This window comes from Meriones unguiculatus, chromosome 6 (genome assembly GCF_030254825.1).
Source record: "Meriones unguiculatus strain TT.TT164.6M chromosome 6, Bangor_MerUng_6.1, whole genome shotgun sequence".
Lineage (NCBI taxonomy): Eukaryota > Metazoa > Chordata > Mammalia > Rodentia > Muridae > Meriones > Meriones unguiculatus.
The window spans coordinates 67,885,987-67,898,958 of record NC_083354.1 but is presented as its reverse complement, the minus strand read 5'-3'; the positions used below and the strand labels follow the sequence as shown (position 1 = coordinate 67,898,958).

The window sequence follows — 12,972 nt, the reverse complement described above, 5'->3', positions numbered from 1 at the left end:
GTGAAGAGGTCACCTGGATTGACCTCTGGCCTCCACATCCATAGGTGAACACACACACCACTTACGCACATACACAAACATATATATACAACACACATATCTAGGAAAACATTCATGATTTGGAAACAAAATACCTTTATGTTGGCATTTTTTTTCTTCTATATCAAATATAGCTCTTATACTTTCCATTATGGCAAACTTAAATGTATACAAAAGTGAAGAAGACAGTATACTAAAAATTCTCATGTATGCATCGCCTTTCCAGTAATTATCAATGGCAATACTGTCATCTGTACCCGCCAAAACCCTCCTCGCAGTGTGATCTGAAACAAATCCCAGCTCGTGTGTCCTTTCATCAGGACACTGCAGGACAGAGGGCTGCTGCCGCTGCTTCAGCAGAGGACGCTTCACATGGGGTAATGGGGGGTCAGCACGCTTGTCACCCCAGAGACCTCCTGCAACAAAGCCAAGCAAGGCGGTGAGAGAAAGCTGAAGGAAAACAGGTGTGCCGATACAACACAGGAAGACTCTTCTCCACTGTCAGTTTTGTGCTGCAGCCTCATTCTCAGCACCAGCAAGCCTCCTGTCAGAGAGCAGGGCAGTGGAGGGAGGCTCTGGGACACATGTTTCTAAGCAAACCGAGGAAGTGTCTGCTTTCTGTGGAAGTACTTTGATTTGAGTTTTTAAGTCACACTTTAGATGCTTGACTTAGGAAATAGCCTGTTTCATCACAAACACTTAGGGAAGCTGATCTGCATTCACCCTGTTGCTCCACAGAGTTCCCACAGCAGCACCTTAACTACCTTCTCCACGAAACGGTAGTTTTCCTTCTGAGCACTGAGTCTAGGCAGAACTGGTGAGAGAGTCGTTGAGCATGTTATTCGGGATTCTTATCCCACAGATGCTCTTTATAAATACTTGAAAATTTGACATTTTGCTCTGAATGCAATATTAAGATGTAGAATTCCTGCCTCATTCCCTGCTGGGACTACAGAATCAGAATTAGAAATCTCTCAATTAATTGCAATTTCACTGGCTACTTAAATGTTGGATATCTGATTTTTTTCTCTTTGTCCTTGAAGCCAATCTGACAGTTCATTGTAGAATGAGCAAGAACATGAGACATGGCCATTGGTGCAGCTGAACACACTGGATTTTAGAAACACTGGAAGCCAGCTTCCGCTCTGTGCGACAGCTCTCCGAAGCAGGGAACAATTTGTTTTAACCCTTCCACCCCTGCCAAGGAAATCCACAGGAGCAGCACCCCCGCCATAACATGTCAGTCTGATACCCCTAAAGGTGCTTCTACATCTAAGGAACATCTCCTTTCACAAGTCTTTCACACACACAGTCCGCTTGCTGTCCCTAATGTTTTTAAGTTTATTGTTAGAAGCAGGACTCAGATAAGGTCAATGGATTACAGTTGTTATACAGACTTCTAAAGTTTCTTTTATTTTGTGTATTTGCTCCTCATATGTTTTTCCTTGCAATTTGTACCAAAAAGAGTCTTCAGTCGTGCAGTGTTCTTAAGAGTCCACACTTTGCTGGCCATATTCGTGTTATCATTTAACATGTGCCTATTTTCAGTAGGCTGACATACCTAAATCTGGAGATGTCATTTGGTTTCAGTTGGACTTCTTAGTAAGGTTCCTTCAGAGACGAACTGTATACTCCACCATGAAACATAATGGAAAGCTACATATGTTCTCATATACAAGAAGTCCTTTTGTATCTCATATAAAACCATCAATAATCATGAAATTATTTCATTTGAGGAGTCTCATAGTACATAATTCCCAAGTATACCTAACGTAATTATTTATAGCAAGGAAAAAAAGGTAAGAACAAGATTCTACCCAACCCCATCCCTCTGGAAACAGCACAGATCGTCCCTGAGGGAGGAGGGTTAAGCTTATGACTGGAGATGAGCCGGCACTGAAAAAGCCCACACATGCAGACCTTATTCACTGGCTCCACCCAACCATCCATTTCCCCAACGTCTCCCTCTTCTCAGGATTCGCCACAAGAAATTGAGAGTGCTGTGCCTCTGCTTTGCCACTGCTCAGACTATTCTCTTCTGAGGATGCTATGGAAGCCCCGTTTTAAGCTCCGTTGAGTGACTCATCACGAGGAACTTGCTGTGCTCTCATTGTGATGCTACCTTAGGGGTGCTGGAGATAAGGCTGTGCATTAACAACACCGGCTGCTCTTGCAGAAGACCAAGGTTCAATTCCCAGCACCCACAGATGGCTCACAATCGCCATAATTCAGTCCAGGGGATCTGATACCCTCTTCTGGCCTCTGTGGTGCCCAGCATGCAAGCAATGCGCAGACATACATGTCAGCCATCTCCATAAAGTAAAAACCAAGCTGAGGTCCTCCTACACCCGCCACCACACTCCCGTGATGCTCTACTGGCACAGGTGCCAGTCTCTGCGTTGTTTCTTCATCACTGAGAACGCTTTGTGTGGGTACAATACACGCATTCCATGTCTGTTTCTCTTGTTACTCTTTATCAGTTTAACCTTTGGCGGGTACAGGACTAGCTTTCTTACACACCTGAGGCTATACAATCGTGATATTCCAATTTTACTATGCTTTCTAGCTTGAATTCTCCTATCAGAAAGACTTTTTTTTTTTTCTTCCCAAATTACTGTTGATGTTGATCCTAAGATAGTTTAAAAAGTAATATAGGACTTTGTACCGATGTTCATTTAGGTGTCATCCACCCAAAGAGCATCAGACCTGTCCGATACCTTTTTCTCAGAGGCGGGACCTGGGGCATCAACCCGCATGCAATCAGACATGCTCTTCTCTGGGTCGAAAGCAGCTGACCCTGAGTGCAGTGCTTAGCCTCGCATCCTGAGCGTATCATTTTAGCTTTTTATGGTATCCAACCATGCTTGGGGAGAATGTCCTGCTTCAATGGCTGTAAAGGCCTGAATGATCATGGCTGCATCACACTGTTGTGAGACTCTAATCTTGCATATATACCACAGGCAAACCCAGGAGACCAACACCAGAAGGCCTGCTAACGCTCCCATGCCCGCCCATTCCTTCAGATGATTCATGGCTGCAGCAATCCATGTTGATAATCCTGTGGCTAGTCCTGCGTCCACTCTGGTAGAATTTACTGTGACAATATCAGAGATCAGACCTCTACTCTTGCCTGATGCGTCTAAACAAAAAGGGGGAACTGTAGAGAGCTGCGGAATGCTGTGCCTTAAAGATGGAGCTGGTTTCCGCCTTCCACCTTCCCGATGGTGAGTGCTCTCTGTCACAAACAATTCCACATTTGGCTAAGGCTGAGGATCTGGCTTGCTTCCATGTATGTGGACCTATCTGCATTGCCCACGTGGCACGCCTGGGTTGGCTACCCAGAGGCTATTTAAGCTGTGGGCTGGCTTTCCCCAGGGTCAGATGATTGTTCAAGGTTCCTGAATAAACTGCATTGAAAAAAAAAAAAAAGTAATATAGGTCATGATTTTGCTCCTTTATCATTTTCAAAATTATGTTAGTTCCTTAGTGTCTCCAATGGTGAGCAGTGAGCACCCTTTGAGATCATTGGAACACGTGAATTTATACATGTGTGCAATGCTGCCACTCACTACAGTTATTTCCTTATCCACACTCAAACTGTCAGGTGGGTTTGAGCTCTAGTTTAAAATATGAAGGCAATATTTTTAAATAAGTAAGGGTTTTTTTTTTTTTTTAGCTGAGAAAGAATGGTTTTACTTAGAGATTATACAACTTTATTGTTAAAAGGTAGAATTTAAAGTTGAAATGCAATTATACCAATTCTGTGTTTCCCCAAATGTAATGATGCTACTGCATTGAGCTGCTGCAGCCTTGACACTCCTGTCACCCCCTCAAACCTTACATTTAGCTAACTGAGCAAAATGTAGCTACAGTCAGAAGACAATGTACAACCGGAAAACAGGAGAGAGTGGCGAGACATGTGTCAAATGGTATCTGCATGCTTTGAGTCACTCAGCTCAAAGTACATCCCAAAACAACAAAAGCAAATTTACCACAAGTCACTGAGAATCCTGTGCCAGAACACAGCTGGTTTTGTTCTGTTGGCATTAAATGGGCTTTAGCAAAATCTATTACAGTAAGTCAGAATTCTAGACTGGAAGACATAAGCTTTAAAACCTTGCTGCAAAGTCTGTTAATAACTGGCTACTGAAACTTGTGATAAAATGGGTTCTGCTTATAGTATTTTCCAGCTATCGTTTCTTAAAAGGCTGCCCAAAAGCTACATAAATGTGTTCGTGACATTTAAAAATTAAATTGTCTAGCATACAATAATGGAAGTATATTAGGACTTTCCAGACTTCCAGAGGGGACTAGCTACCCAGCTGTGAAGAACGTGTTGTCTCGCCGCCTCCAGCTGTGGACTTCAAATCGGACTGGCTCCAAGGCTCCGGGTACTAAGCAAGATGTTAGGATTACGGGCCTGCTCTGCATGGATGGTTCTCAGCAGAAGACCATCAAGGGAAGTGACACAAACCCAGGCTGCTTCTGTCTAGAGCATGTACCCAATGGGCAATCCTTCCTCCCGAACTCCCCACGGGGCTGGCAGGAACCAGGTCTCCTCAGCATCCAGACGGCCACACGCCCCCACTCCGATCCTACTGGTTCTTCATTCTCACTAACAATGCATACACTTAGCACTATTACATAGTTTCTGCGGGAATCGTAGAATTAGGACAGTCTGCTCTTTAATCTTACTGCACTGTCTGATTTTCAGTACAATATTTTCTTAGAGGTATGTAGTCCAGGCCGGCTTCAAAACTTGTGATCCTGCTGCAGCCTTTCTACAGCTAGGAAGAATCACAGGCGCATGCCACTTTTCCTCAGCATTCTGAAGCCACTGTGATTGCAGATCCCTACACTCTGAATGTAGTAAATGAGAAGAAACATTCATAGCTTAAAAATACCTTCTTAAAGGCAGAGCATGCTTTTTGTTCTCAGGGGCTGTCCAACAATACTGTCTTAAAACTTCAGCTTCCCCAGCCCCCTAGAAACGCCGTTTCTGCAGTCCAGCGCTTCATGGGTCATCTGACTCTTTTCCAGTCGTGATCACCGTCCTATTTAACCTTGTCTGTTTCCTGGAGGGGAGGAATGGCCAAACGAGCAGCAGGCCCAGCTGGCCTGCAAACGCGCTGTGAGCTCGGCGTGGCTTAATGTGCAGGAGCTGGAGCAGTGCGTGCAGCCGCAGCACAGGCCATGTTCTGGAAGACTCTTGCTGAGGCCTAGCCCTCTTCAGTGATCTCCCAATCAATAGGACCCTCACTCCATGTTCAAAAAGTACCAAAGAGGAGAAGAAAAGGCAGCTGTCAGTTAGGCTATATACAGGATTTATTTTGTATCTTCAAAAACCAATCGAGAAAATTTTCCACTCACTGATTTTAGCTGAGCCGCCAAGAAAACAAGAAAATCCTTCTGCAAAATTTTCAATCAGATGATATTATCTAAAGACTTGAAGCGTGAAACCTGGATTACAATAGCTGAACAGCTAGAATGTAATGCCCACAAAAAGTAAAAATAAATAAATAAACGGTAAAACATACAAAATTTGCTTAAAAACTGAGTAGGTGTTTTTCTGGAATTTAACAATTAATTAATAATGTGCTAACACAACACAGATAATTCTAAACTGAACGATTAAAAATGAAAACATCCCACCAACATGCACAAACAGTATTTATTAATTATTTTAAAAAGCACTTTGAGGACTGGGCTCAGCTGATACACTTGTCTGGAATGCCTGAAACCCTGAGTTCAATCCAGTTCCTCCAGGGGAGCAGAACAAACTTTAACAGTAAATCACTGTGACAGAATTATCTTCCTAATATTAAGACTAGCAGATTTTCATATATATTAGTTAAATTTTTATTCTTGATAATGACTTTTTGTTACAGAATTTAAAATTTTAAAGAATGTCTGCAAATGAGCTTTTATGTGTAACTATATGTTAACCTTGATACAATTCTGACTTGATTAGAAAGAATTTAAAGTGATTTGTGAAGGTCTAGCACCACTAAAGGCAAAAGACAGACCTCCTGTCCATTGCAGGCACGAGGCAAACACGGCCATCAATCACCCCCTAGGCCTACAGCCACCAAGTACACCAGGACCCTGCTTTCCGCACATGGAGGGGTAGAACCCAGTCATCCTAGTCGGCCTCTGTCAGCTCTTACTTCATTCGGTCAGTGGAACAGCGGCAAACGTGGCACAAGCAGGCGCGGCACATGCAAGTGTCTTCTCTGGGATCTGTCCCACAGCATCACAGCTTCACACCACGTGGAGGGAGAAGGCTGCCATCCTGCCTCTGGTCCACCGTAGCCAGTCCACTGGCTGAACACACACACACACACACACACACACACACACACACACACACGAGCCTGATTCAAATCCCAAAGGAAAAGGCTCAGCCAAGTGAGTCAAGTCAAAACTGCCATCCAACTGGGATAAAAAGCTACAACCGAGGGTGTGCTGGTTGCTCTGCTTCACACCATGAAGTGTGAGGTGACACGTGAGCAACCACACCCTCAGCTACACTGTTCCTGTCATTGCCAGCTGAGGTAGTCATGAGAGTCACTGTAGAGAAATGGACTGTCAATACTTACTGCCTGGCTACGCTACAACTCAGCCCTGTTCTCAAATTCTTCTACCTATGTAATAATAATCCTGAGGACATATCATAAAGGACAGACAGCATGGACATGGAATCCGAACAGTCTGTATAAAGTTTAAAGTCTAGATCCCAAGAGTATTCTTTATATTTATTACTTACTATTGCAAACAAAATGATTTTAGAATAAATAAAAGTAGAAATAAGCTATTATCTGAATGTTTTTAACCCAGCAACTTACTAAGATTAAATGTGACACATGAAACTCTCAGCTACCCAAAAGTCCCACCTCTACAGAAATGCTAGTTCCCACACTGAGCTAGCATTGAAATAGATAAACATTAAACGTCTAAGGCTTTAGTGAAGAGAAATATCGAGCAAAGGCCTGGAAGTTACAGGTTATGCTTGCTTACATGCTGTGATTGGTTGTCTCCCAGCACAATAAGAGAACAATGCAAATAGTGATAATTTGACTTCTTCCTTTCCAATCTGTATCCCCTTGATCTCCTTCAACTGTCTTATTGCTCTAGCAAGGACTTCCAGCACTATGTTGAAGAGATATGGGGAGAGTGGGCAGCCTTGTCTTGTCCCTAATTTCAGTGGGATTGCTTTAAGTTTCTCTCCATTCAGTTTGATGTTGGCTATAGGCTTGCTGTATATCGCCTTTACTATGTTTAGATATGTGCCTTGTATCCCTGATCTCTCCAATACTTTGAACATGAATGGATGTTGGATTTTGTCAAAGGCTTTTTCAGCATCTAGGGAGATTATCATGTGGTTTTTTTTCTTTCAGTTTGTTAATATGGTGGATCACATTGATGGATTTCCGTATATTGAACCACCCCTGCATACCTGGGATGAAGCCTACTTGGTCATAGTGGATAATATCTTTGATGTGTTCTTGTATTCGGTTTGCAAGTATTTTGTTAAGTATTTTTGCATCAATGTTCATAAGGAAGATTGGCCTGAAATTCTCTTTTTTAGTTGAGTCTTTGTGAGGTTTAGGTACCAAGGTGACTGTGGCTTCATAGAATGAGTTTGGTAATGTTCCTTCTGTTTCTATTTTGTGGAACAGTTTGAAGAGAATTGGAGTTAGCTATTCTTTGAAGGTCTGGTAGAATTCTGCGCTGAAGCCATCTGGTCCTGGGAACTCTACCAGGAGAGCAACAGAACAAGAAAATTTGAACACAGGGAACTTCCCAGAGACTCATACTCCAACCAAGGACTATTCATGGAGATAACCTAGAACCCTGACAGTGCAGCCACTTCTGATGAGAACTGATAGACGAAGATCAGAAAGGATAGGAGGACCTCCCCAATCAGTGGACTTGGGGAGGGGCATGCATGCAGAAAGGGGGGAGAGGGTGGGACCGGGACGGGAGGAGGGAGGAGCTTATGGGGGGATACAAAATGAATAAAGTGTAATTAATAAAAGTTAAATAAAAAATTAAAAATAAAAATAAAAACCAGGGGGGAAAAAAAAGAGAACAAGGCAGTCTGGCCGGGAACTTGTGGAAGGGGCAATGGCCAAGACACAGTGTCTAACTATTTTGTGGTCTTGGCCCTTAGTTCCCAAAAGTGTGCCTCTGAGCCCCTGAAATTTCCTGAGTGATATAAGTGTCTTCAATGTTCATGTTGATGGGTGACTCAATGTAGGCTCTTAAATGATGTGAAGAGGGGTTGGGCTGTGCTGAAGAGGTGAACCATGGGAAGACTTTGTCTTCATGATACTAGACAATATCAGACCTACCTGCCAACTTGCAAGGGAAGGACAGAAGTCTTGTGATTAAGACCCATCACACAGACATGCCTACACAATGACAACTCACTTAAAAGCTGCAAGCCCAAAGTTCCAGGGGGCTCCCACTGTGGCAGTACACACAACGTCTCAAAAAGTCCTGAGGACATGGAAGTCATGCATTTGGGACTCTTGACCTCCCTCTATCCAAATCTATGCAGCAGATCTTGATGTCTGGGTTGTAATAAAAGTGTAACCATTAGTATAATGCTTTGCTGAGTCCTTCCAGGGAATTTTCAAACCCAAGGGAGCAGCTGGGACTTGCAGCTAGCTGGCCAGAAGCACAGGTGATTTGAAAGCACAGATGATGGCTGGTGTTTGAGCTGAGGAGAATGCTGTGGAGGACTCTGCCTTTCTCTGAAATGTGGCCTACCTCCATTTGGATCAGAAATAAACTATACACAATGAAAATTTTAAAAGGCCAAGAAAGACCCAACAGACTTCAGGAGCAGGAGAGTTAAAAATAATTACAGCAGGGGTCATTCACTCATGTAACAACACAGCCTACATGTTATGTAGTACGAAGAAGAATGCACAACAAAATAGTAATTCCTAAGAACAGAGTCCTCACTCTTGTGGTACTTTGAGATCAGATTAAGAAGTTACACCATCAGTGAAGCAGCTGCTGCTAGCCAGGCTCAGAGATAAGCTAAGTACTGGGCCCTCGGGCCTGAGCACCTTTCTCTCTACATGACAGACACAGCATGTGTGATACAGGAACTGGAGAATAACGTATAGTTTTAGATAGGTTCATCAATGACAAAGATTCAGATTAAGATTATTCGAGCAGATACCTAGTATTAAACACCAGACATATTTATTTCTCAGACCTGACATCTACAACTCAAATTCTGAAAGTTATTTGCTTCTTCTAAACTAGTAAGAATATTTCTAAAAACTCATGTCACTTTTTTCCAAAACATCAAAGAAAAGAGCAAACAAATGTAATTGCCACCAGACATGACAAGGTGACACTGGGATTAAAAGGGTTTAAAATATTACCATCAGGGTTCAAAGTCCATCTCAACTTTGTAGTAAATGTTACAACTTTCAGCTGGTTGTGTTTCAGAATTTTGAAATTTTTTACAAAGGATGAATTAAGTTTGAAGTTATTTTTAACATACAAGGTTCTCTTCATTTTCTAAACAGTGGCCACTAGAGAAAGGAAATCTTTTACCTGTAGTCATCCAGCTGCACCAGAAACCGGACAATATCATCATGGGCTCTCAGTACCAGCAGCTCAGTGTAGGGGTTCTGACTCTGGTCCTCTCCTATTGTCTGCAAAGCAGCTTTCTTGTAATGAGAAAACAGAGCAGAATCAGAAAGATAACTGTACGGTTACAAATGTACGTGGAAGAACAAAAGACTTTAAAAACTACAAGATACTATGTTCTAATGTTAATATACGTAGTTCCTACACTATGAGGTAGATAATTTGCCAGTTCTACATGGAAGTATTTCTCTAACCAAAAACCTTAGTATATTCAAGCAACAATAAATTTGTAAACAGTAAACTTTAGTTTGCTGAGTCCTGATGAACCTGACTTTAAAACACTGGGCCAGTCTAACTCAGTCCTCTTAGGAATTTTTCTCAATCAAAATTTGTTGGTGACCAAGAAGGTAGTAGCTCAGCAGGTAAAGGCACTTGTCACTAAGCCTGACGACCTCAGATCTAGCACCAGTCCCTCAAGATAGAAGGAAAGAACTGACCCCTACAAGCTGTCTCTGTTTCTCTCTCTCTCAGACACAGACATGTACATGCATGCACTCACATAGCTGCACACATACACACTCACACATGCACTCACAGGGTATACACACAAACATATACACATACAAACATGAAAACATGTATACACACACGTGCATGCACTATCACATATATTCATGCAAACACACATACAGACATACAAACACATACGCAAACACACACACTAACATGCAAACACACGTGTAGTCCCACACATAAACACAGACACATGTGCACTTCATTAGAAACAAAGCTGCAGATGAAATTAATAAATCTGGACTACAGCAGCCCACTGCAAGGATTCAGATATCTGCTTTAACGGAGACAGTAATGAAATCATTGAGACTGGTGAGTTCAACTCTGGACAACAATATTGATGAAGATATTTCCAACACGCAGAGTATCACCTGGAAGATCCATGCTGAGGACACACACCATGGGACTAACTCTACAAGGTCAGGCTTACTGAGCCCAATTCTGGGGTCAAACCCAGTACAATGTTGCTATTAAAAGCTTTGTTCTTTACCATGGTTTCTTAAATTTGACACAGATGACATTGTGGACTAGGGAAGCCTTTGTTACTGAGGTCTTTCCTGGGTGTTAGAATACTCACTGACCAGCACCCCTCTCTCCACACACTCCCCCATCACACCTAAGCATGGCCAACAGAAGATACTTCATATCCTCTGGGGACAAGATTACCCCAAGATTGAGAATCACTTAGACTGGCAGGCTGAATGTAATGTTCTCTCATCATTGGGAAAATCACGGGTTTTTACATATTCAAGGTAGCTACACAACTGAAGAACTTTTACATGCCTCAGTGCTTTCTGGAAAAATCCACCCATGCTGATGATTTTGCACTTATCCTGTCTCCCTTTTAGCAGTCGCTCAGTTATGGAAATTGCTTCCCCACAAGTGAGAGTTAGCCACAAACGACAGAACTGCTTAATAAAAATACTCTAACCATTAAGCAGATTAATTCGAATATATATGTTATGTGGTTGGTCGGTCAATAATCCACAGTTCTTGCATAACCTGAGGGACTTATAAATTACATGAAATACGTGATTTTTTTAAATCATATTGTCAACGACAAAACTATGAAGGAGTTAAAAATGAGTTGTTCACAATAATCGTAACTGTTCAATGCTTGCTATGAGGAAGAAAAACGTTTCGTGTGGCACGGGAAGCAAATTTCAGATGTTAACATTTTTAAGGCGGCAAAACTGTTTTGCTTTTTCAAGTATAAGTAAACATGACAGAGACAATACACGAACTACATAAACAGAAATCATTTTCTAACTTGGTTAAGTTCACATTCCCTAAGCAAATGGCAGTCGAACAAATCAAGAGTGGCAGTCGCCCCCGCCCTTTTGCAGTTAAGCCACACTTTCTAAACAGAGGCAAGGTGGCCCTGGGCGGCCCTAAATTTCCGCAGAAGCCTGCGGGCTCTAGGCGGTGGCCGCCAGCTACAGGCCCCGCCCCGCCCCATAGCCCCGTCCCTCAGTCCGCCCTGTCACGCCCCTCCCGCCCTTCCCCCCCTAGGCCCCGCCCCGCAGCCAGCCCGGCCCCGCCCCCCTCGCCCTTCCCCCCCACCCCGGTCCGCCCCTAGCCAGCCCGGACGCCGCAGGCAATCAGGCCCCGCCCCCCGCCCTTTCCCCAGGCCCCGCCCCTCACTCGCCCGGCCCCGCCCCTCCCGCCGGGCCCGCGCGGATTACCTCGGCCAGGCCCTGCGGCTCGCGGCCTCCACCGATCAGCCAGCGCAGCATCGCGCCGGAGCGTCCGCGGCCCAAGCAGCGCGGGCCGCCGCGGCGCAGACGCCGGGGCTGCGGCTGGGTGAGGCAGGGATGAGGCAGCAGGAAAACAGAAGTCTAGTTCGGGAGCCCTCGCGGAAGGCCGCGGCGGCTTAGGCGGAGGTTCCGCGTCCTAGCGAGCACGCGCGTGGGCGCCGTGCGATTGGCTCAGAGCGCAGGTTGCCCGGGCGCCCCCTGGTGGACTGTGCTGCGGCCACCACACCGCAGGGCCTGCGCTTGGCCAAACCCGGTTTGGCCGAGCTGGTCCGCACCGGGAAACCTCCCGTTTTCACCAGAACCTGACGGAGAAGGTGTGCCTGCGGTAGACTTCTGCCCTGGACGAATCTAGTGACCCTCTTGTGCACCAAATAAGCAGCCATCATTGTGTGCTACAGGACAAGCATTGTGCCAGTGCTGCCTGTGTAAATGTTCATAATAACCCTAACACCTCCCTTTCACAGGCCAGGGATCAGAAGCGCTTAAAGATTAGGTCGTTTGTCTAAAGATAAAAGCCAGTAAATGGCTATGATGGAATTAAGACCTACTCTGTCTTATGTCAAAGCCAGTTCTAGGTTTAAGACAGTCTTCCAAAACAGAAAGCAAAGGCATCTACTTCCCTCCCTGCCAGCTTTCTTCCTGGCTCTATTGCAGTTAGAAATCCAGGGCTCTGCATATGCTGCTGTACCACTGAGCAGCATTTCTAGCCCCAAGTATTCAATGTCAACCACTAAATTTTCTTACTAGTCAGAGAACTGTGGTTATACATCCTGGCTTCATACCGAAAATTACCTGGTAACTTTTGAAAAAGTAGACTTAGAAAAGCAGTCTCTGGTTGCAGTATAGAAATCAAGGTTTCAGAAAAGTTCATTAGATGATCCTCTGGAGTAGCAAGGTTTGAAAATAACTACTTTAATATTCGTTACAAATGTGTTTGTGAAAGTTCTCAGCTGGGCATGGTGGTACGTGTCTTAATCCCAGTGCTAAT

At 44.1% G+C, this 12,972-nt stretch overlaps 1 protein-coding gene across 2 annotated transcripts in view; it reads right to left on the bottom strand.

Annotated features, from left to right (window-relative positions):
- Wdr41 (WD repeat domain 41) overlaps positions 1 to 12,154 on the bottom strand; it is a 50,087-nt gene extending 37,933 nt beyond the window's left edge. For both annotated transcript variants that reach the window (XR_009592382.1, XM_060385590.1), the window contains exons 1-2: positions 11,913 to 12,154; positions 9,619 to 9,734 (exon numbers count right to left, since the gene is read on the bottom strand). Coding sequence is in view for 1 of the 2 variants with exons in the window: in XM_060385590.1 (XP_060241573.1) it covers positions 9,619 to 9,734; positions 11,913 to 11,963 (167 nt within the window). In the remaining variant the exon portion in view is untranslated. The remainder of the gene's footprint in view (positions 1 to 9,618; positions 9,735 to 11,912) is intronic.
- Between the last annotated feature and the right edge of the window lie 818 nt (positions 12,155 to 12,972).